Source organism: Rhyacophila brunnea, unplaced genomic scaffold (genome assembly GCF_057557595.1).
Source record: "Rhyacophila brunnea isolate RB1 unplaced genomic scaffold, BYU_Rbru_1.0 scaffold_17, whole genome shotgun sequence".
Taxonomy (NCBI): domain Eukaryota; kingdom Metazoa; phylum Arthropoda; class Insecta; order Trichoptera; family Rhyacophilidae; genus Rhyacophila; species Rhyacophila brunnea.
Window position 1 is genome coordinate 642,955 of NW_028232827.1, and position 25,039 is coordinate 667,993.

Here is a 25,039-nt window from a genome sequence, read left to right on the forward strand (position 1 = left end):
AATGAAAACCTAACCTAACAAATAATTCAGTATATCGGCTATTTTCATAATTTGTTTGTCCCTGGCTTCCTGTAAAAGTGTAAACCGACAAGAACCGTGTTTTATTTAGATATGAATTTTATGTCAGTACTGTACGACCCAATGAGGTTGGACGGTCTTTAATATACGGCCATATATTTTAGATACAATATTTCATGGTGAAGTGTGATATGTCAAACTGCATACGTATAGGTTTCCGGACATGCTCATTATGTGGTGAATACATAATATGTTATAAAGCCACTAATTTACATAAAATCTGGGCCATATATGTTATTAGAATTAAGTCTGCCCTATATACATATTATAATACTTCTCATTCTCTGTTATTATAATAGTATTTTGTCCCTGTTATTGAGTGATTTATATTTCAATTTACTGACATAATTATATTTATTATTCATTCCAAAATTTTGTGTTGATTCAAGTTTTAGATTAGAACAATCATTATACCTATAATTTTTACATTCTGACTATGTCAGTGTTTTAGACTTTTGTATTGTATCGATTGATGACTGTTGTTTATATATTTTGTTATGAAGGGTGACCATTAATTTTTATAATTAATTGTGTTTTACATACTGTCAAAAAATAAAATTATTAATTATTAAGAAATGATTTTGTATTAACATTCTTGTTTAGTTGTTATCTTGGCCACTTAGCTTTCATGTCAGTTCATTAACTTTATTATAACACAATATAATGTCTCGTAATGGTATAACTAATAAAATGAGGCATCTAATATGTAACAAAAACTGTCCACTTATCGTCAAAATCTATTTAAAAATATATCAATATGTAATGGTATATAACTTCTAAATCGCAATAAAATCACGGAAAAAAGATGTTTAAAAACATAACGATTCTCATAAATAGATGTTGACACGTCTAATTTTATTTTTCATGAATTTATTATAAAAATGGCTTAGAGCCTGTCCACAAGGCGCGAGTCCCATCGTGATTTACACTCGAGAACCAGAAATATCTTCCGTCCAGAAACAGCATGGTCTGCGCTTTCCATTTGCCAGTGAATCGGCTAGATGACGTAATTCATTTTTGAATCTGCAAAAAAACAAACGCGAGTGTAGAAAAAAGCCCAACAACTGAATTGTGTTAGTCGGTTTCTATGAGATTTTGTATTTCCCGATTACTTTCAATACCTATTCTCGGCATTTCACTCATAATTTATTTTGGAGTAGCAATAAAAAGTCTCGGATTCGAATGCCAAGCGGTCGTAATTCATTTTGTAATGGCTGCCAACACCGCAATCGTCCAGAGTCTAGCGCTAGCAGGCGATTGTCGTGCGACAGTCGGATGGCTGAATTGGGTTACATGTACCTGGAGAATGCGCAATTTGTTACTCGCGCGCAAAAACCAGCCTTGTGGACAGACTCTTAATAGAAATATGCATCGTTTTAGTTTCAGCGCTCGAAATGGAACATTTTTCGAACCAGAGCGCTCAATAATTTTCCGAAAATATTCACATAGTTATTTAATTTTATGTATATATTATAAAACTAAATGTGTTAATTTTTTGTTATATGGCCTACCTAGCTCAAATGGTCAAATTAATTTTTATCATGAGACGGAGCGATATTTTTGGGGATTTCATGAACCGTAACGTCGCTCCAAGCGTTGCTCTTTCGAGCCCTGTTTAGTTTGAAAATCAAATACATTATTTAGAAAAACGAAACTAACCTTAAAACCAATCAGTTACAATAACGCACAAAAAAGTAATTTCCCACTAATATTGAATTATTATGGACTTATTAGTTTTCATCATTATTAGACGCCTCAAATAAATTTAAAATTTTACAGCAAACACTTGACCATATTGTTATGACTTGAATTGTGTCGCTGAGTTTCAAAACCCGCTATAACAAAAATTTTTCATTATGTTGAGAAAATCAACAAAAACTTTTTGAACTAAAAAGGTTTTTGAATTTTTCAGTAGTGTTATAGCGGGATTTGATAGACACATTGATTTTGTTTCATAAATGACAGTTAATCATAGCGGCTTTTGAAAGAGGCGATAAAGATTTTAATAACGAATCCAACGATATATATATCTTAATTATTTCAAAAAAGTGTTATAGGGGGTTTTGAAACTCAGCGACACAATTATAGTTAAAAGTAAAGATTGTCCAGTGATGTATTATTATAATCTGTATATTTTTGTGTACTTACCCAATAAACTCATGTAATAGTTATGTTATTTTGTACCAGTTAAATATTATTACACAATATTCCGTGTGTGGTGTAAAATTAAACACATCAAACACTTTTAAGTTTTGGTATCCGAGGTAAATCAATATTACTTAATTTGTGAATCATTTCAATAATAATGAAATATCTAATTTCTCAGCGTTAAATAATACTAATTGAACCAGAGAATAATACCTATCAATGCAAACATTTTTGTTCAAGCTTTTCTACTCGAATTTTATTGTAAATAAGTGGAGTATTTTTGATATCAAATTTTAATAATTATTTTAAACAAATGCATTACTTATAATTTATTTAAATCATGAATATGGTGATAAAAATGATTGTGTCTACATAATATAAATTGCATGCCCCCCTCCAATAATAAATTAAATAATAATAATTAAACTACATTACTAATACTAATTACTAGTATATTATTTTTTATTTATTAATCAAAGATGACACCTTCCTTGAATTATTGTTTTATAATAAGAATTCACTTTAAATAATTTGTTTTTAAAATGTCTAATAACTCTTTTTTTTTCATGGCGGCTCTCGTGGTGCAGTGGGTAAGGCGCTCGCCTTCCACCCGAGAGTTCCTGGGTTCGATTCCCGGTCATGACAAAAACATTTATGTGTTTTTCTCAAAGCCTGGGTGTTTGTGATTGTTCAAAATTACTAACAACCACCTTGTACGAAAAAGCAAGGACATGGTTATTAATAATTCTAAAAAAAAAAAAAATATAATAATATTAATAAGTATGTTATAGATTTTGAATGTCATAGTTGTGTATGGTTTTTTCTTAATAAAATCAATTGAAATATGTAATATTGTTTGTTTTTATTGAAAGACATAACCTAACCTAACCTAATCAGGGACATCATACAAGAATAAAAAGTAAGAGAACATACTGTTGTAATCATACCATTCAGAATTAAATGAATGACACACTTTAATATGTAGGTTCTGTTATTAAAATAAAACATTATAGCAATAATAATTGTCAACGTTTCCTCAATCATAACTCGACCACCATTGTTTGTTTTGATTGAGAATTACGACAATATCTATGGTAATAAATGTACTGCATCAAAATAAATAAGAAGAACAATCATAGAATCTACACTCAACTCATTGAGTCCGTCACGAGACGTGCTGCTATTGTTAAGAGTTCTTCACTCGACATAATACATCCGTTTTTCCAATCGAATCAAGTCTTTTGGTGCATTCTTATAACTAATCCTTTGATCATATCGATCTCAGTACATCATTACCTCTCGATTATAATCTCACGTCATCATCCTTATTATTGTATTGAGTGTATTCTTGTATCAACCAATAAACTCTCATCTCAACAACGACCTTCTATTACCTCCACCTTCATTATACAGCCAGAATACTATGTTGGTAACCACCATAATTAGGATATGTCATGAGCAGGGAATCCAAGCCCGAGACAAATTTTGATCCCGGGATTTCGGGATTACAATTTGACAATCCGGGATTGGCATTTTTTTCCATAGTTTATATATACAAATAACATTGATAAAATCGATCAAAAATAAATCTAGTACAATTTATACTATTTAAGACATTTATTGTTAAAATTGTGTACGTTCAATCTTGGAAATACATAAGTTTAATGGAGTAAATAATATTGTAATATAAATAATAATGTGAATTTAATATAAGATTTCTGTTTCTGATAGTAAACACGTAATGAATGGGTTAGCGAGATTTAAAATAGTAAAGCAAATCATGGTGTATACTGAATGGCCTTTCCACTTCATAAATCTAATTAGTCAGGCAAATATGAAACTGCCGTAAAACGTATGAGATCATGGTGGAATTACTTTGTTAAAAGTGCGAAGCATTGTTTTTTTCCAATCTTACTCATTTTTATTAATTTATGTGAAAAAATAAAATGAATCTGCAACTTACACATGGGTAATAAATCAAATATCATTCAAACTCAGTTTATTTCTAATATAGTTATTTGTTATTTAAAGTATTTTTCTGTTATCGTTTCATTTCTATTTTATTTTTGATAAAAATTGATAAAAAAATCAATCCCGAAAGTTTCGGGATTATGTTTACCAATCCTGGGATTCATATTATGTATCGAAAATAGCTCGGGATCCCGGGATTGGAATCCTTAGTCATGAGTGCTTGCCATTACTCTTCAATATATTTCGATAAACCTAGGTAATTCTTAGAAGCAGCTATAATACAATAGAAGCTTGTAAACGAGCAACTTTTTACGGCACTATGATGCCGTTAATAGTTTCGCTAAACACGAAAATAGTAGTCTATGCTGCCGACTTTTTCCATCTAAAGCCCATCTTTTATCAGGACGGGGTTGCTCGATATATTGATTATCGAAAATACGGCAATAATTCCCAAACAAAAATCTATTTCCTTCTCGCTCTGCTCCATTAACATGTTGTGCTTCTTTGTTTTGCAAGATTTTTGAAGCGTTGAAGTGGGGCTTGGCTGAAATAAGGTTGGGAGGGTTTCAACCAAGGCCTGAACAAAAACGATGCATAAGTGCGAGTGAGAAAATATTCGGCACCCTTATAATCTCTGCGACACGCGCTAGAGTAAGATAAAAGGTTTACAGATGTGGTAGATGGTTTGCTACGGTGTAGCCGGCAAATCTTCGCTTATTGCTTAACTAAGCGTCGATAACCGTGTTGCTGAAATAGCTATTTTTTGTGTTAAACATAAAGTCAGTGGTAAATAATTTTAGTGAATTAAGTAGAAAAGATGGTTCTGTGTGTTGTATTAAAATATTGTAGCCGTACTGATAAGCAAGAAGATGGTATTAAGTCTCATAGGTAAGTTGATACATGTTCGTGATAATTTATTTGTATATTATTATATATTTTAATATCAGTGACCTAGTGTTTCTTTAAAATAACTTAAATTATGGATATCTTTACCTAATGGTTGCATTTTGACCGCTTAAAAATACTATATAACGTAAAAAAAATAAAAAAATATATTTTAATTCTGAGCGTCTAGTGCGAGCACTAGCGAAATGGTCTATGGCCTCAAACATTTGTGTACGAATGCGTTTGCTCGCCCACAAACCAAACGCACGGCACGCAGCTTCATTTAGCAATGCAACGGGTGGCGTCTAGATGTATCTATAGTCTAAGGTTTCAACACCTTTGTGTCAAATCCTATATTAGAATTTTTTAAATTCGTAAAAAATGAAAACGAATAAAAAAACATGCTAATAATATTATTACATACCGGTAATTTTATAAAACTCTAGTGCCAGACCCAATTGCTCACGTTAGTGTCACCCGTGTCCATATGGACACGCAATTATTGTAGTACAGTTTACTTTGCCTAATTGTTATTTTAAAATAACAATTTGGTTTATAAACGTTAGTCAGTTGAATAAGTACACTGCTTCAATTGTTCGTCATTTGAATGATCTAGCTGACATAATAAAATTAATATCAAGTGTCAAAGTGGCCATTCATTTTATAATCACAAAAAGATGGACTTATGTTAAAGGTAACCGTGGTTTTCTGATTATATTGTTTCAAAGAATAATATTTCTGTCATTGAATGCATTATAAACGTGTGCAGTTTCATTATATTATGTAATTAGAAATGGAACTATTTTTGTTTATGTGGTGTTATTGCATAATCAATAAATGCGTGTCCATATGGACACGCGTGCCACTTAACACTACAAATTTAAATTATGATTTGTTATCACTATATTTTTTATAAACTATATTATTCTCATTTTGTCAAATTATTTAGTTTCTGGGATATATCCAAGATTAAAGAAAGAGAAATGCTGGTAAACAATGCATTGGATGCACTTTATGAAGCTAGTGATGATGATAATGTCGACGAATATAATATTATTATTTATCTCACCGCCGACCAAATCCTGTGATTTTAACAGATGAGGATGGTGGTGGAATAATCGATAATTTAAATCATAGACGATTAAAAGCAGATACACAAGTGAAATCTAGGAATGCAAGAACATAGATAGACCAATATGATATTTTATACTGCAACTGGAGATTCTACACGCAATTACACCTAGCTGCACAAAATATCAATTTTACAGGAAAAATGTGGAAAACAAGAACGCTGATAGATCTTGATAGGATGGATATTCAAAAGTATGTACATCAAAATCAATGGTTCTAGCAGATAAACGATTTAATGGGTTAAATTATTTTATTCAAAAAAATAGAAAAAATCGACGCTGTGACCGATTTTTTGAAAGAAAAAGAAACATCTGAAATCAGAACGCAGTGAAGAAAATGCAATATTAGCTTTTGTGTAATGTGTATTGAAAACTATCATACTTTATAATAATTCTACTAATAAACCATAGAATCAAAAAAAAAAATATGATAACATAAGTGTCACGCGTGTCCATATGGATACGGCTATTATCTCAAAACTTAAAAATGATATGAAAATTTTATTTTCACTATTCATTCTCTGTTATATTACAGATATATAAAAAATGTAAATAAACAATTTTCAAAACAAAAAAAAATTCATGTCACACCACCAACAAAATTGATGAGTCCATGTGGACACCTGTGCCACTAATGAGTTAACACGTAACTCATACCTCGTTTACATGTGTAAACACATATTATTATCGAGCAAATTTCAAGGTTACATGCATGAATCAAAAAGGTTCAGAAGCTTCTGAATTTTCACGCGACAATTGGACCGTGCAATATCTGCGCATGCGTAGTAGAACGATAGTAACGAACATGTCGGTAAAAAACGAACTACACCGCGCAGAGACTGATTTTGAGGTTAACCGATTTTCACGACCTTTCAAATAGTACTATAAAATGATAACATCGCCTCTCGCTTGCTCTTGAAGAATGAAATTGGCAAGAGAGTCAGCACTTTTACGTGTAAACAGTTATTATTTATTATAGCGATAGTTTAAAATACACACTATTGGTGCAAGTAAATTCATACGCGTGTACAGGGGGTCTAAGACGATTTGGCGCCGGGCCAATTCGAAAATAAATAGACCTTTGGTACTTACACGTACTTAAAAAAAAATATATTATTATCTATATTTAAATTTAGTTCGTGAGAATTTAAATATGCACACGTACATAATGATTAAATCGTGGATATGTTTAAGTTCCAACGAAAAGAGAGTTTTTTATTTTTATATAAACCTTAGGCATGGTAATTCTCAATCCGCAATAAAAAAAACCATTATGTTAAGAGTAAAATGAACTAAAACTACTAAGTAGTAGATAGAAACTGATTAAAATTCATCGTCTACGTTCTGTTTACGTGTCTACGACAGTGCGGCGTCCAATTGTTCTGGCGTCCAGTTGTCCCATTCCCTGTACAGGCGCTATTACGTATATCTTGATGGATGGATAAAAATAATTGCAGGTGGCTTAAAAAATGCAGTTTTTCCCCTCACTCTTGTGACTAAATGTTAGAACCAATAATTATAGGTGACAATGCTGGGAATTTTATACTTGTACCACAAATAGGATGGTTTTCCTACGTCGCGATTTAATTAAATAACACAGGAAAATAGGTATATATATTATAATATATAATTAATAATAAGTATCTACCGACATTATTTCGATTGTATTTTTTTTTAAGTATGTGGGTGCCTTCTCAATATCTCTAGACCACAACATATTATATTCGGCTTGATTAAAGTCTTCGGGGAAAACATCCCAGAATTACATTTTAAATTCGTAGAAATTAGTAAGTAAAATGTAATAGCTGTCGTCATAACCAATCATTTTTTTAGTGTAGGTCATGCCTATTAAAAATATTGCGTCAAAACCACATGAATCTAACTCTAATTATTCATAGCTGTTAAGGGAAAAGATGTACCTACCCCAGTTTTATTACTATACTGCATTTTATGTACTGGTTTTAAAACATTTAGGTACCTAATATCAGCGGTGATTTTCTTTGACGCAGATAACGCAATCGATCTGCCGGAAGCTGTTGTACTGGAAATAGATCGAGATAAACATCATGCCTAAATAAAACACGGTTCTTTTCGGTTTACAGGAAGCCAGCGGCAAACAAATTTTGAAAATAGCCTATTTACTAGATTATTTGTTAGGCTAGTGACGTAAACACAATTTACGTGCCCCTGTGAGGGCGCTCCCATAAGGAGTAGTGCCACCCAGCCGCTCGATCTGATCGTAATAGTCAATGTACCACCGGTTATGTGCTTACGACCCTCGACAAAGCAGAGTCATATGGAATAGGTATATGTGGAAGTCCCGCAGTTTGCTCTGACAGGGCCCGCTACTTCTCAGGGTGAACTGTGGATGTTATAAGTCGGTCACAAGGACCATGAAGAGTGATGGTAAGACGATAAATATCGACGATGTAATAATAAATAATAATTAATGTAAATTTAATATGATAATTACACACATAATGTAACAGATAGACATCCTGAATAAGATGATAGTAATTGGTATTCCATAATAATAATAGGTATTTTTATAATGTTAAATAAATAGTCAATAGGTATACTAATGTTAAAAAAATAGCGTAATCTTATATTGGACCTCGATTGATGATAAATAATGTAATTAAAATGTAATGTATTATGTACTGTATAACTGCAATGATTAGATAATATCAACGTAAATAATTGTAGACCGACATTAATATATAAAAACGTAATCATAATTAGAATATAATAGCAACATAATTAGACCCGCGAATTAAGCTAGAATTTAATTAATCGATATTTTAATCAAATCTAATTAGCCGAAAATCGATCTAGACCTGAGCTCCATACATAACATCCACACAGCATCTAAAACATTTACAAGGTACCTAATATCCTTGACTTCTAATTTTTATCACATCCATATTAAATATCATACGCGGAGTCGACGAATCCCGCGTATAATCGAAGCGCGAGTTTTTCCGCGAGCTGACTTGACTTGACTTGAGATAATCCTCGGTTTCGGGGCACCCGAGCTATTCCCACATCCCCTTCATCTGTATTAATTGTCTGTATTATAGGATTGTATGATTTTACGTGTGCGATTTTATTTTTAATTTCAATATCAAGTTCCCGGTTCTTGAGGAGGACCGGGAGAGGTTTACACCTTTAATGCAAGGGTGTTGTTTTGTAAGATTTGATTTTAGAAGCTACTAATTGAATTTATTTAATTATATATTTTTTTTTAATTTTTTAAATTTTAAGTTCTCATGATCTCGAGCCACCGCCTCGGCCCGCACCGCACCCACCGCGTCGCCGCCTTTGTTTCCAACGTATCGACCATCTTGCCGCCCGACCGGGATCCTTGTGGTACATCTGGGTCCATTGGCTTCGACATCGGGTTGAGAGGGTTGCGAAGGTAGCGAGTTTCGGAGTAAGGCGTGCACCAGTCACCAGCTCGAGCGAAGTCCATGAGAAGAGATACTTTATCAGGGAATCAGTTAAACCTGTTCGTTCATCAAAAAGTGAACCGCGATGGGGTGAAAAACTCCGAGAGTGGTTTGTGCAATACTCTCGGCCAAAAACCCCACCGCTGTGATTTTTTCTGAAAAGGAATTGGTATTAGTGGTTGTCCTTGGTTGTGTTAGATGTCATGGGCTGCTTGGCTCTGGTATTAGCGGTGGTGTGTTGATATGTCCTGGTAGTGGTGATTCCTGGTTGGATATGTCGTCAGCGTCTGCCGGGGATCTGAAAGAATTAAGCAGAAGTGTTGGGGGGTCCTGGGTGGAGACGTCTGTTGCTGCTGCTTCTGCTTCGGGCCTGTGGATCTGTAATACATATATTTTTATGGTGGTTGCGGGGGGCTGCGTCTTAGTATGGTTCTTGGTCTGTTGAACTCGGTGATGTCGTTTATGTCGTAGTCGTTTAGGTTACTGATTGTGGGGTTGGGGTGGTTTGTTATGGAGTCGTAGAATTTAATTGCTAGTTTTTGTATGTGGTCTGCTAGGGGTTCTATATCTAGGTCGTTGTGGAGGGTTGTCCCTCTGACGTAGTAGGGAGCGCCTGTGATCGAGCGTAGGGCTACGTTTTGTACAGTCTGGAGTTTTTTAATTAGGTTGGGGCTTCCGTGTGCCCAGATAGGGCAGGCGTACGTCATGATTGGTCTTATGATTGCCGTGTATTTTCCTCTGACGGATAGTTTGCTGCGTTTGCCTATCATTGGGTTGAGTCTTGCCTTGACTATTCTGGCTTGTCTGTCTTTGATATTTATGTGTTTAAAAAAGGTAAGATGCTTGTCCAAGTGGAGGCCTAGATATTTTACTGTGTCGGTCCAGGGGATGGCCGTGTTGTTCATGTGAAGGGGTTTGGCGCGTGCGCTGTGTGGATTGGTGAGGTGTGAGAATACTATTGCCGCACTTTTTCAGCGTTGACTTTGATGCGCCATTTCTTACACCATAGCGAGATGTTATCTGCTGCTTCCTGTACTATCTTTGCGGCTTGGTTTCTGTTGATGGATTTGGCTAGGATTGCGGTATCGTCGGCGTACTGTGCTACTATACATGAATTTGAAGGGGAGTTAAGTGGGATGGGGATGTCCCTGGTGAATAGGTTGTAAAGAGTAGGGGCTAAAACTGAACCTTGGGGGACTCCGGCGGTGTGAGTGCGTGTTGTTGATCTGATACCGTGGTATTTAACCGAGAATTGTTTGACTGTATGAAATGAGTTTAAGATTTTTATCATGGGGAGATCGATTTCTGCTCTGGCTAGTTGTACTATGAGGCCTTCGATCCAGATTTTGTCGAAGGCCTTCGCTATGTCTAGAAATAATCCGACTGTGAATGTGTGAGGGACGACTCTTAGAGCTGCGTTTCCCATTCGGTATCCCGGCAGTTGTCTCCCTCGCACAACTGGATCAATTCCCTATCCCGATTATAGCGGCAGCTTCCTCGCTCACGCGTAAAGCCCCATCAAAGTATATTAGTCTATGGCCCCATCGTTGTTACGCAATCCGCGACAGACGCGAATTCTCCATACAAACAGATTATTAATGATAACTAGAGCTGCGCGTATCCGATCAGATTGAAATTTAAAATGACGTAAGCGTCTCTAGACCGCGGTGAATTGAGTTATTTCGTAGCACGCGTAACTTAAGGGGTTCGCGAGATATAGGGCTCAGGACAAGATTGTTTTTCCCGCCGTAATTATAATTTAATTAGATATAAGACATGTATGTGTACGTAGACGATAAAGTTTAGTAATTTATTAAATTAAATTTTTTTCGCTTATGTGTACGTTGTGCGTGGGCGGCCTGCTTATAGGTTCGAGCTTGTAGCTCCTGCCGCTCAGTCATGACGAGACTTACGTCACGTGGGGTATGTTCATATGCTAGCCAGTCTGAAGAAAAACAATTTGATGTATCATACTCCTCCGTACGTGAGGTTTTCGCGTGGTTAATTGAAATCCTAAACGGTAATACTAATTACAAAATGTAATCTACGGAGACCTAGGTGAAATCACGGGCTCGCTATTATGTACCGGCCGCTCGCGTGCACCAAATACAATTGGTTTTGGCAGCCTCCCTACTGGCGATTTTGCGTGGCAGATGATTAAGTGCGAATTTGATAGCGAAAATGTTTTACAGATTTGTGACCCGCGGAACGCTGACCTAGGGGGATGAAATCTTCAGATTTAGATAAAAACCCAGGATTTTCGGATTCTGTGTCCAGTTTTCTCGTCGTCTCAGCGGTGTCTCCACGTCGGAGCTCGCTTTGACAAAATCATATAATTGTGCAAGTTTGCACAGGAGTGTGGTCTCACCCAACTCCCCCCGCCTCCTCCTGGTTAATACCTAGAGTTGGACTTTGTCGTTTTCGGGCGAGAAAATTATTTTATAAATACCTAAACCCGACAGCAGAAATCGCGAATAATTTCGAGATAAATACCTACCTGGTACTTTAACATTTTGAACGCGAAACCTAGTTTTCGTACAGTGGTTCCTCAACGAAGGCCCCGAATTTTTTTTGAACTTTCATTTCATTCGAGCATCGGTTCCTAAGTCCAATAGTGGCGACCCTTTGATACGTTGGAATAATTGTGTAATTTTTCGAATTTAATATTTCTTGTTTACGAGTGGTAATGTACTTTATCATTTTACGGACGACCGTATACTGTGTACTGACAATTATGTGAATAATATTAACTTTTTGAACTTTAATTAATTATAATATTGTGAACTTTTGTGAATCTTTGTGAACTTTATAACGTGAACAATATATAGACCTATTCTAACTTTGCTGTGAGTTTTAAAATGGTGACTTATATAGTCGCCACCTACTACAAGACCTTGGCCTGCTACTCCTCATACGATTGACCCTCCACTTCCAACCCTTGGAGCTAGCCGCGGATTTGGAGGCCCGTCACTAGGTTAAGTTAAGTAAGGTTAGGTTAGGTTTTCATTCTTGAATTCATGAATTTTGCCAAAATCGGCTATGAAAATAGAGATGGCCGTATAGTATACGGTCATCTCTTTCCGATAAGAAAGCTCACGGAGAACTGTGCTACGGTGAAATAATATTGTAACACGTAACCATAAAATATTACCCAAAGTGTAACGAAATATTTGCGACTAACATCAATGGACCTATTTTTTTATTCTCTAAATCAATTTATATCTTCCCCAGTAACAAAATTATTATCTATATTACGTTGCTATGTACCTCTATATAATATTATTTTATTGTTTCGTAAGTACTTATACCTACCTACAAATAATATTTTATATGAAGTATATTTTTAGGGGATTTTTATTTGGTGTGCCACGAAACAAATACCTTTTCCTCAGTGTGCCGTTAAGGCTATACCTCAGTTGAGGCACGGTCTAAAAGATCGTGGCTAGGCGATGCGAGGATTGCGGGTCGCGGGTGAAAATGACGCATGTCAAACGAAATATAATTTGTCATATAAATCCAACATGTGTCTATTTAATGTTCTGTTTATTGTTCTACTTGAGCGTGCAGCCACGGACTGTCAGCTGTCCTCCTCAGGGGTAGTTCTCGGGTCAACATAACTCGACGGCCATCCACGGTTCGTTTTGGCCAGACCTCAGTGCGTTTATCCGAAAGGGTTACGTATCTGGGAGTAATTCTTGATGAAAAGCTGTCTTTCGTTCACCACGCCAAGACGGCCGTCTCTAAGGCCAATTCGGCCTATCAGAGAATGGCCCGAATGGCGGGCAGCAATTGGGGACTTAAGCCTAGCATACGGCGCAATTTTCATGGGAATTGCCGGTTACGCCTCCAGCATTTGGTATTCCCGAGTAAACTCCTTAACTCTCGTGAGACGCGCACTACTAAGGCACTGATCTCGCTTACCAAAGCCTACCGCACAACTTCTACTGACGCGCTTGCCGTACTCGCGGGGATGCTACCCCTCGATCTGCACGTCCAAGTCAGAGGATCGATCACCCTCCTCTTGAGGGGGATCAGCACAACACTCACCGGTGTCCATCTGACACCACCGCAGAGATCCGAGGACGTTCCTTACAGGAAGACTGTAAGTGACATTGTGTACAAGACCGCATTTGCGGCATGGCAGGCGAGGTGGACCGCCTCCCCCAAGGGGCGGCACACTTACCGTTTTTTTCCAGACGTATTCTGCAGGCACCAAACTAGAAGACTCCAACCTTCGCACTGGATTCGCCAGTTCCTCACCGGCCATGGCAACTTCGCCGCCAGACTCCACGAGTTTGGCTTGATAGTAGATGGGCCGGGTTGTACCTGCGGACATGACCACCAAGATGTTGAACACATCCTCTGGGATTGCCCGCTTATGGAATTCGAACGAGCGGAGCTGTTTGCCAGGGTCCGTCCTCACACGAGCCCAATTGGTCATGGAGATCTGGTAGCAACCGAGGCCAACTTTGCGGCATTTGAGAAATTTTCAGCGTCGTATGGGGAGCGGGATAGTCCCGACTCTTCTGTAGACTCATCCATTTCAATTTGTGACACTCAGTATGCGGGTACACAAAGCGCTTAACGTCAGCGGACAGCAGAGCCAGTCCAAAAAACAAAAATTTTCTTTCTTAACTTTCTTCTTTTAGCACTACGGTGCATGGTTGCAGCATCAGTCCCGTGCGGCTCCCTCTTGGGACGGAATGAGCACTTAAAATCACTTCTTTCTGACAGGTTTAAAGCGTCATAGAAAGCGGCCGTGCATATCCACGGTTGTGCATATATGACGGGTGGTGGTGGGCACTTTAACGTATGTTCTATCAGTAAAACCTTCGCACTGGATTAGCCAGTTCCTCACCGGCCATGGCAACTTCGCCGCCAGACTCCACGAGTTTGGCTTGATAGTAGATGGGCCGGGTTGTACCTGCGGGCATGACCACCAAGATGTTGAACACATCCTCTGGCATTGCCCGCTTATGACACTCGAACGAGTTAGTTCCCACTTAAAATCACTACTATCAGACACGTTTAAAGCGTCATAGAAAGCGGCCGTGCATATCCACGGCTGTGCATATATGACGGGTGGTGGTGGAACTATAACGTATGTTCTATCAGTAACAATATTAATATTATATTCATTGACATGTTTTCTTTTTAAAGTAAATGGGTAACGTTTTTAGTCATTTTTACACGATTTAAGAATAAATATGCCCGTCGCCATCACGAAACTAATTGACGTGTTTCCAGCTCAACGTTCTCTCTCCGAATGGCAGCGAGAAAATTTCGTCGCGCCTATAGTTGAAAATTATTTGCCGTTTCACTGATGTATCACCTTAAGTAAAAAAAGAATTGGCAGATACTGTCTCTAATGCATTTTTTTATAAAATTAATTAAACGTACCGTGTTTAGTACGCCTATGGTGTAATTTCATAAACATATTTTTATCACAATTTATTTTGGTCGGTCGTAGAGGTCAATATGGCGATAAAATCCAAGATTCATTTGATGTACACTCAGGGAACTGACATACATAACGGGTAAGGCGATAGCAGGTAACCGACTCGAGTAAGGAAGAATCCGTGTTAAACTTACACACGTGTCAAGAATATGTTTTACGTCGAATACTGAAAACTGCTCTCGGTTTATGCATTTACGCTCATTAATTAATGTTGGCGTATTACACACACTATTGGACGTGCATAATACGTGCTTCATTTTCGTATGACACTCACACATTCAAAAGCCTGCGTCAACATGCGGCGTATTGAATATAGCCTATCGGTATTCTATTTATTATCTGTTCTGTGTGTATACTCGTATACATTATGTTATATTATTTTAAAAATATCGCACATACTATTTGCCACATTTTTATTGAAAAAATACTATTATTAAAATAATAAATAGATTTTGGGTTTTTTATTACTTATTGTTCGGTCACTGCTAAATAAAGCATCGCAATTAATAGGATTTTTTTTAAATATTTATTTTTGGTGATTCTTTGTTTGTCTTGTTTTTTAATTAAAATTAATCTTAATTGTTTTCAATTTACAAAAATAGAAGCTTTGTATGTTACCGGTGAGTAAAAACAATCGCTGTATCTACTGTTGAATTGGGATCACTCAGGGAACTCAAAAATAATGGGAACTGAAATACCTGTTGGGTCACTAGTGTGGTGTTCGATGTGTAGGTTGAGGACGATGATAATGAAGTCTACGATGTAGCAGGGTGAGATTTATTAGTAGCGTATCGGTACAATAGTATATTATACAATGATAGTTACAAGCTAAGTACTTGGATTCGAGTGACATCTAGATAAATTATTCTTCGTTATTTATACAATAAAAAGTAACACATTAACATTAAATTCTGGTACATAATCATATTGGACTAATTATAGAATCAGCGTTTTAAATCGAGTAGCGAAATGAAATATTAATTGTTGTTACAGTTGTAAGAAAATATGATACTATGAAGAATGATTATTCGGCTAATACACCGTAATGGTATAATGTGCTGTGATATGATGTAATAATACACCGTCTCTAATTTCGCCAATTGACTTGCTGATCTAGCTAAGTTGTTTACTGGAAATGGATTCGCTGGGAATATATTACTGCAGAGTAATTTGATACCTTAAACAATAGATATTTGATCGCTATTATTCTGCAGCTACATACCTAACGGGTAAGGAGAAGCGGGCAACTGATCTCGAGTAAGGAAGAATACCCACGGGATAAATTTAAACACGTGTCAAGAATGCGTCATACGTCGAATACTGACAACTGCTCTCGGTTTATGCATTGATGTTTACTGTATTGGTATATAGCCTATCGGAATTTTATTTATTATATTCTAGTCTGTAGGGTCACTCCATATATGTTTTGTTTTTGCATTTTATTATACCACTACTTATACTTACCTATAATTTTTTGAGACTCCTTTACTTGAGGTTGTACGAATACAATCTGTGGCTTTATCAAACTGGCTTCCTCTTAACTGTCACTGCTGACCTATTAAATAATATTTAATTACCACATTTAAATATCATGCTAATTATATCTAATTGCCAACTTACGAAAACGCGCCAGTCGCGTTGTTAGCACCTAATGAGTTTTAAACACTAGATGATATTTATAAACTCTGCCATTATTGTTAGTATTGAACTGTGTGTCCCTGATGGGAGCATCAGTTGTTTGTTCTCCCAATGCGCAGAACTAATATGTCATTGGTAATGCCAATTGGGAGGGTAATAACTCTGTCCAACCAAATCACTTCGGATATTGACATATTCCACATGACACGAGCAGAAACGCCGACCTTCAGTTAGTGTTTGTGGCAGAGTATGGTTTAACGACACAACTATACAAATCTAGCCTTGTAGTCAATTCTACTTCTCAATAGCCGTGCGACAACCTCACGACAAGGTATAAACAGGATATACAAGTCCCATGGTTCTAAACTATGGAAGAAGCAGGGAAGAGATGGTCGAAAGGGACCATGAACAGGTAACCAGTAGCGTAATCGTTTAGTAATAGGAAGTAAAATGTATGTTGTTAACCTTTTCTTTGTAAATGTAATAAAATTTTACGTAAAAGAATTTCGCCTCGGAGAATCGAGACTGCTCAAGTGTAATTGGAACACTGTGACCACAGCCCTCGAAATGTCACGTCGTGAAACTTCAGCGCGATGTTATTTTGAATATAAATTTCCGGGAAATCTCCATTAAACTTAGAAAATAAGTTATGGGAAAGATTGTTTACGTAAAATTTAGCAAGTACATGCTTCAATAACTTTTATAGCAATAATGGAAGTGTATGAAAATTGAAAAAGAAAATTGAATATTTATAAATTTATATACTGTATAATTATGAATAAAGAATTTTAATACTAATTTTATAAATACAAGATAGAAGCTAACTACTGTTATAAAAATACTGTAAACGCGTACCTATACTTATAGACGCGTAATTATAATTATAGATTTTATTAATGCTATAACTCGCTGACTATAATGAATATTGTAAAAGTAACAATTGGAAAAACTTAAGATTCTGGTATAGATGGGTTTCTACTCATAAACAATAATAAATCTTAATCGCATCTTGGGTAAATAAAAGAATCAAATACTGCAACTAAAAATACAAATTGACGTGTGACCTTGAACTTTAACTGAATTCTGTTCGACTCGAATTTACGGCCCAGCTGTGTTGAGTTGCAAGATAAAAATAGATTCAAGGTTACATTCATATTACTATGTAAAAGCTGCCATGCGAGATTAAATAAATTAGTAACAGCTCATGTATAACATCTTGTTAGAATTAAGCATTTATATACTTAAGTAGAAATGTTAAGTATAATATTATAGTATTTTCATGTAATAATGTTCGCCCGAAAGGTAAATATCGAATGAGAAAGTTTCTGCGGGACCAAACAGTTTTATTAAAACTTAGTAAAATTCTATTGGCCTAAAAAGGCCAAGAGTGGTGGAAAGGACCAGCACGTGGGTGTCAACCTTTCGTTTTGACGTTTTAAATTTAAAGACTGCCATTCCCTTATCTAGTACCCGAATACCTATTCCGATACCTCGTTGGAAAGCTAGAAACTTTCCCCTTCGTTTGAACACGAAAAAATCATATAAAATCAACTACTTTGCTTACGTCATCGCAACTGCGTATTTAAGGGACTTGTTCTAGAGGGTGCTTGAAACACCCCTATTGAAACTTTATTTTGTGAAAATAAGGTAGAGTAAATTTAACCCGATTTAATTAGAAGATATCTCTATTAAAAAATTGTCAAGAACGGGAGATATACGTAAATTTATCTCATGAGAGAAAGGGATATATCTTCTTTCCCTTACGGACTGTTTCCTGTTAAACCTCTATCCAGAGGGTATAAAAGGTGACATATTTTTCCGTAAAATCATTAGTTTCTACACTCTTCACCAGCGATCTTCAACAAGCAGCAGTCCTTACTGCTAAGTTGTGAGACATGGTTCTCAGTACATTCGCGATTCATACGTACCAATAAGTCCCCTTCGGCGGGCAAAACGTAGCGCGAATAACACGTATCTGTCGGTAGTGACGTACGCCGCTAAAACGTAGCGCGAATAACACGTATCTGCCGGTAGTGACGCACGACGCGGAGTAATTTTATTTTTCATTACTCATCATACGAGGTGACGTAATCGGGATAAATTACGCGATCGGATTTGTTTTATAAAAACAAATTAATAAACTCAGTTCGTAATAATAAATTTTACAAATCTTTTCGGAATTATAAAATAAATTTTTGAAACTTTATTAAGTAAACATAATTATAAGAAACAAATTTTAGTAAATAAATTTGTAAACATAAAAACAAATTTTAGTAAATAAATTTGTAAACATTAAGCAAACCTTTTGTAAACAAGTTTGTAAACACAAATAAATATTTGTAAACATACTGTGAACATAAATAAACTTTATAAACAACAATAAAATAAATTCTATTCTTTTTATAAACCCAATACTATGTGACTAAAGAATAATTTATATTTTTCTTACGGGAAAATATTTCATGAAATAAAAATATTCAAAGAATATCTGCGTATACATTCTCCGAGTTAGGTGTGACTTTTTGGAAACTTGTGAAAGATTTCACAGAGATCCTATAGTGAACAAATAAATAGTTTACTGATACTTTAATGAGATTTAATTACGGGAACAATGACAGTTAACTTTATTGTGAAACCGTGAACTCTAGAACCCGAATAAATTCGGCACCACACCAGCTGAGAGTTTTATTTGGGAATTCAAAAGTTGTGATACTACAAAGGAGATCCACCTCTCCTAGTTCATCACTAGTCTCCTCAGTGACGGCCCGGTAGCATTATTGAGCTAGCCGTGAGCCGGGTCATGTCACACACCTGGGTGAGGAGGAGTATAGGGGGGCATGATAGATGTTCTAAATATAGAGATAGGCAACGAAGCGGGTTGCTCATGCAACCAAATGAAGCATGTCGACGACATCCGACAACTTACGAGAAAAAACGACGCGATAAAAAAACGCAGGGCATCACTGAGGATTTACGTTGGCCTTTTGACCGTAGTACCTTACGTAGTTACTACGTACTCATATAATATAATATTGTTCAGCGAAGGAAGGTTTAAAATAACAACACTGTTAGGATTTTAGTATAATTATATTTGAATGTTGGGAATTTATGAAAAGATAGGTAGGTTATTTAGGTACTTACTCTATATGTCTTTCAAAAGTAATACAAGTAATAAAGTAATTATAATAATAGCAATAAATTAATTAAAGTAAATAAAATTATAAAAGGTTATAATATATATTATGTCAATTATTATATTAATCAAAAATAAAGTTTACATAAAGATGTAGAAAACACATTATTAAATTCTTGCAAATATCCCATCACTGTAATTATTAGTTCGGGCTTAATTGAGTTATACTACAATATAATATATATACCTACAATATATATATAATATATAAACAACTTTCCTTTCCTAACTTATATAATATATAGTACGTATATATCTATAGGTAGGTATATGGATTATAAATATCTAAACACAAACACGTCTCATAATCAATTAATATTGTAAACAAAATAAATAAACATATATCACGTTATTCACAATTTTTAAAAATCTTGTGTACTGGTATTCCACGAAGAATTAACAGTGAATAATATCAAAGTATCAACGCATACAATGATATAACAATGCTCAAATATACGATACAATCAAAATGTGTTACTTATATTCAATTTTAATATTAATAATCAATGCGTTCACTTAAATGCGGTCCTGAGCAATACAAACACGACTGCTTTGTAATGGTATTAATGGTATGTAAACAGAGTAATTCGGAACGAATTTATGCATGCGTTATGCATCTGAGATTATTTTAGATTATTATTTTAACATGTATAAAATTAATTAAATATACTCATTTGTGATACGTCACGGCTCCTAAGCGTTTATTCTTTTCATTACTGTCGTTTTTACAATTTAACACACTACACACAACCATTTTTACTGAATATTACCTAGCTCAGGTGAACCTTCCACGTTGATTTACCAGTGACGCACGTTGAAGTGCTACCATAACTTGATTACCAGCCTGCCTCACCATACTTCCATATAAGTTGCCGTCCCTAGGTGGGCATTGTTTTATAAATTCCTAAAATAGGGTCTGCTTAGCTCATTCGGTGTACTTCCTTGTATCTAATTTATATATTTTTTGTAATATTTACACTACTCTACTGTTTAATAACTGTTATATACTTAATTCTGTTATAATAATATTTCATTGTTTCTTAATATCATGTTGTGAACGTCTTGAATTAATAATTTGTAATGTTCACTACTTGTATGTAAAAAAAAAAATAGAATTATAAAAAAAATCTTCACTGTAATATTGTGGTTTTGCTATGGGCATTTCCTACGACCGGCCCTGAATTTAGTATTATCGCAATTGATTTAACCCATTGACAGGTCAATATAGCGATTATATTCAACATGTTGATTATCAATTTAATAAAATTGAATTTCCACAAATTAACCTTTTCGCAAGAATAAATGTGTCGCTACATTTCAAAATCAGCCAAGTCCACCTTTAGGTTTTTTTTACTTGTTTGTGAATTGCTAAAGAACTACTGCTATCTAACATTTCTGCATTATCAAAATATGGAATTTTTTAATTTTAAATATTCTGTACTCGAAATAATATAAACTTTCACCCTTGTGACTGTGTATATGAGAAAACAAAAAGCTGTTTTTCTCCTATTCATCTACTATGGACTTAGCTGATTTTGAAATCTAGCGACACAAATAATTTAGTTCTAATGATGTTAAGTTAAATCTTCAGTCTGTTGTCCGTTATTGTCCATCTGCCATTAGGTACATAACGAACGTATGATGATTTTTAAAATTCTATTAGTGATTGTGTTACACATTTCAGGACTAGAAGGGTTATATGACACTGGTGAGTAAAAACTCCCAATATTGTTATATTAATTTTGCAATTAAATGCAGTGTTATACATTTTTTTAAATACCCAAATAAACAGTTAAAGAGTTGTATGTATGCAGTTGCGTGCAGAAATTTTTAAGATGAGAGAAACTTATTCGGAAAATTAGTCGTTTAAAATATATATTACTTGAATTAACTACAATACAGCTAGATATGCAGACTTGAGAGTGGGTCTATCGTTTGGGCCCCGCATCAGTCGAAGTACGGCCTTATGGTGGAGAGAGTCCAAAAGAAATTTTTGAGACTCCTTTAATTTCGGCTGTATGGATATTATCCGTGGCTCTATCCGACTGATTTTCTCTTAGGGATGCTTATATACTGTAGCTTGAAATTTAGAAGGGATCTTTATTTAGCTACATATTTTTTCAGACTTATACGCGGCGTAAATGTGAACTCTGCCATTCTTGATGGTGTTGGCTTGTGTGTCTCTGATAATTACCTTAGGAATCGAGGGCATCCGTTGTTTGTTTTCCCACGGTGCAGAACTAACCTGACATTAGTAATTCCAATTGGGAGGGCAGTATCCATGTTTAATGAAATTGCTTCGGATATTGATATATTCTACTTACGTGAGGGTGAATTTAGGTGGACGTTGTTTTATAATTTTTTAAGATAGGGTCTATCAAAGTTCACTCTGTGTGCTACCATCTACTTTTATTTTGTTACTTATTTTATTTATTTTCTTATTTTATTACTTATTCTCTGTATTTTTATTTTTAAAAATTATTAACACTTATTTTATGTCATGTCGTGAACGCTTTGAATTTATAATTTGTTATGTTCATTATATGCAAAATAAATAAATTTGATTTGATTTGATTTGACATACATATACTTACTTACTTTTTTTTTACCATGTCCGATCGTTGACCGAGGTTTGTATTATTTGGCATGCTTACATACTGCAGTCTGCAATTCAGAAGAAATCTTTATTTAGCTATGTATTTTTTTCGACTTATACGAGGTATAAACGAGAACTCTGGGCATTCTGGGCAGTGTTGACATGTGTGTCCCTAATAACTATCTTAGAAATAGAGAACATCGGTTGTTTATTCTCCCAAGGTGCAGAACCAACCTGCCACTGGTAATGCCAATTGGGAGGGCGATAACTATGTTCAACGAAATTGCTTCGGGTGTTGATATATTCCACCTACGTGAGGATGAGTATAGGTGGCCGTTGTTTTATAAATTCTTAAAATAGGGTCTGCTTAACTTATCCGGTGTACTTCCTTGTACCTGTCTAATTTATATTTTTTGTATGTACACATTTCTACTGTATAATAACTTATTATCTATATCTATACTAAACTATGTTTTTTACGTTTACTTTATGTAATACTGTTTAATATATATTTGTTTCTAAATGTCATGTTGTGAACGTCTTAAACTTATAATTTGTAATGTCCAAAATATGTTAGAAATAAATATTGAATTGAAATTGAATATTAACAGATTTTTAGTTTTACAAGAAATGCATATTAACCAGTTGCTCAAGTTATTAGGCCTTTCGCTCATGGAGACACTAAAACTCCGACGAAATGGTTGCTGGTGGCCAATGACCGATGCTTCGCACACAGCGCTACTGAAACTCACTTGAAATAATAATCTCATAACCGCAAACTGTCAATATTTATTTAAAATGTTATAATATATATATACAAAATATAAACAAGAATATTCTAGCAGCCTGTAATTATACAGGCAGGGGTTGTTATCGACCTCCTCCACAAATTTTAAATTAAACATCGATTTGCCCATTTTTAACTTTTGACGTATCTGACTCAGTTCAGTTCAGTGCTAGATACGAGTATTATACAAAAAATGCACTATACTAAATATAATGTAACGGTGCACACCGTCGTCAATTTTAAATAAAAATATTTTATAATTATTTTTAGAACACGGCAGTTGCTTATTCGAAGAGACTTGGCGTTTGGGTGAATGTAGACATGTCGATGATTGTCCTGATATAATAGAGTAAGTATTTTAATTGTTAAAGTGTATTCATAGAATCTACCTATGAAACATTATATTTTTGGCATTCCTTTCTAAATATTTGCTAACCCCGAACAACCATCACCTCAAACCAAAGCTAGATATCACTGCATCTAACCTCATTTCCATGGGCCTCACATCGTGGGAATAAATAGCGGATCATAATTCATTAGCATTGTCACTCGAATATAAGTTCCCGGCCTGTTAGAATCTCACTCTTCATATCGCTCCGCACAACATCTCATCCTACCGAGATTCGGACATCAGAACCGTATCATATAAGTATTGTGACACACTCTTGTACCGACTGTTAAAGAATGATTCAAAATACTGTATACAAAATGGAGCGGAATTTTGGCGCTCTCTAGGGGTGGCATTTTGTCTAGAGAAGTGACTGAACTTTACTGAAGTATGGATTTGCATCTTTTGTTACAGACAGTTTAAATGGCGAACGTATCCAACAGTTGTGAGCTGTCACCTATCTAAATTGGGTAAGGCGCTTGTGTGCTGCCCAGTGAATAATGCCGATGGTATGTAATTACTGATACTTAATTAAAAACCTTAAATTTATATAAGCCTGAAATTACTCAGAGAGAACCTAATTAATATGAAAGGGGCTAAGTAGCAAATGTGCATTACGTACTTCGAGCATCAAATTCAGATATTTGTAGTGCTCGACTTTAAAGTTCCAGTTGGTCACAATTTTGTCAACAGTTTTTTGGTTGTATGTAACCACCGCCATCTTTAGATTAATAAAGCCTGAGCATAACTTTTTGCACAAGCAACGAGTGATCCACTTTTAAGCTGTGAAAATCAGATCCCAGATTGCTTGACATATCAAATTGAATAATAAAAAATTTCTCACATCAAATATATTAACTATCAGTGTTATTTATACTTAAACAATATACATTCCTGTTATTCATCAGCTGTCAAAGTCAGACTAGTCATTCACACAAAAACCGGTGATAATATCGATTTCCAAAAAATATGTAGCATTGATCTATGCATTACATTTTTTTGTAGAAGGTGTATTATTTATCATCTAACTCATCTATCCAAATCAAACCATTCCCTGAATGAACACGACAGATGCGTCAGTATGAACACTCTATAGAACAATGACAGGCAATGACAGGTCATCCATAGACAACAACGGGAGGGTCGGAAAAAGTAGGACCAGTCGTTGTGAATGTATCGGATTTCTACTTGAGTCGGCAATGATGTATCACATTTACGTTTGACAGTAAACTGACGTTTAGTGGTCATATAGATACCATTTGAAAAAAGGCGCTAAAGATGTTGGGCTTTGTCTTGCGTACTTCCCGGGTCTTTTCTG

General features: G+C 35.2%; 1 protein-coding gene across 3 annotated transcripts in view; it reads left to right on the forward strand.

Annotated features, from left to right (window-relative positions):
• The first annotated feature begins 21,539 nt into the window (after positions 1–21,539).
• LOC147073521 (serine protease persephone-like) overlaps positions 21,540–25,039 on the forward strand; it is a 50,899-nt gene continuing 47,399 nt past the window's right edge. For all 3 annotated transcript variants that reach the window (XM_085944319.1, XM_085944318.1, XM_085944317.1), the window contains exons 1-3: positions 21,540–21,658; positions 23,604–23,682; positions 24,136–24,230. Coding sequence is in view for 1 of the 3 variants with exons in the window: in XM_085944317.1 (XP_085800443.1) it covers positions 21,589–21,658; positions 23,604–23,682; positions 24,136–24,230 (244 nt within the window). In the remaining 2 variants the exon portion in view is untranslated. The remainder of the gene's footprint in view (positions 21,659–23,603; positions 23,683–24,135; positions 24,231–25,039) is intronic.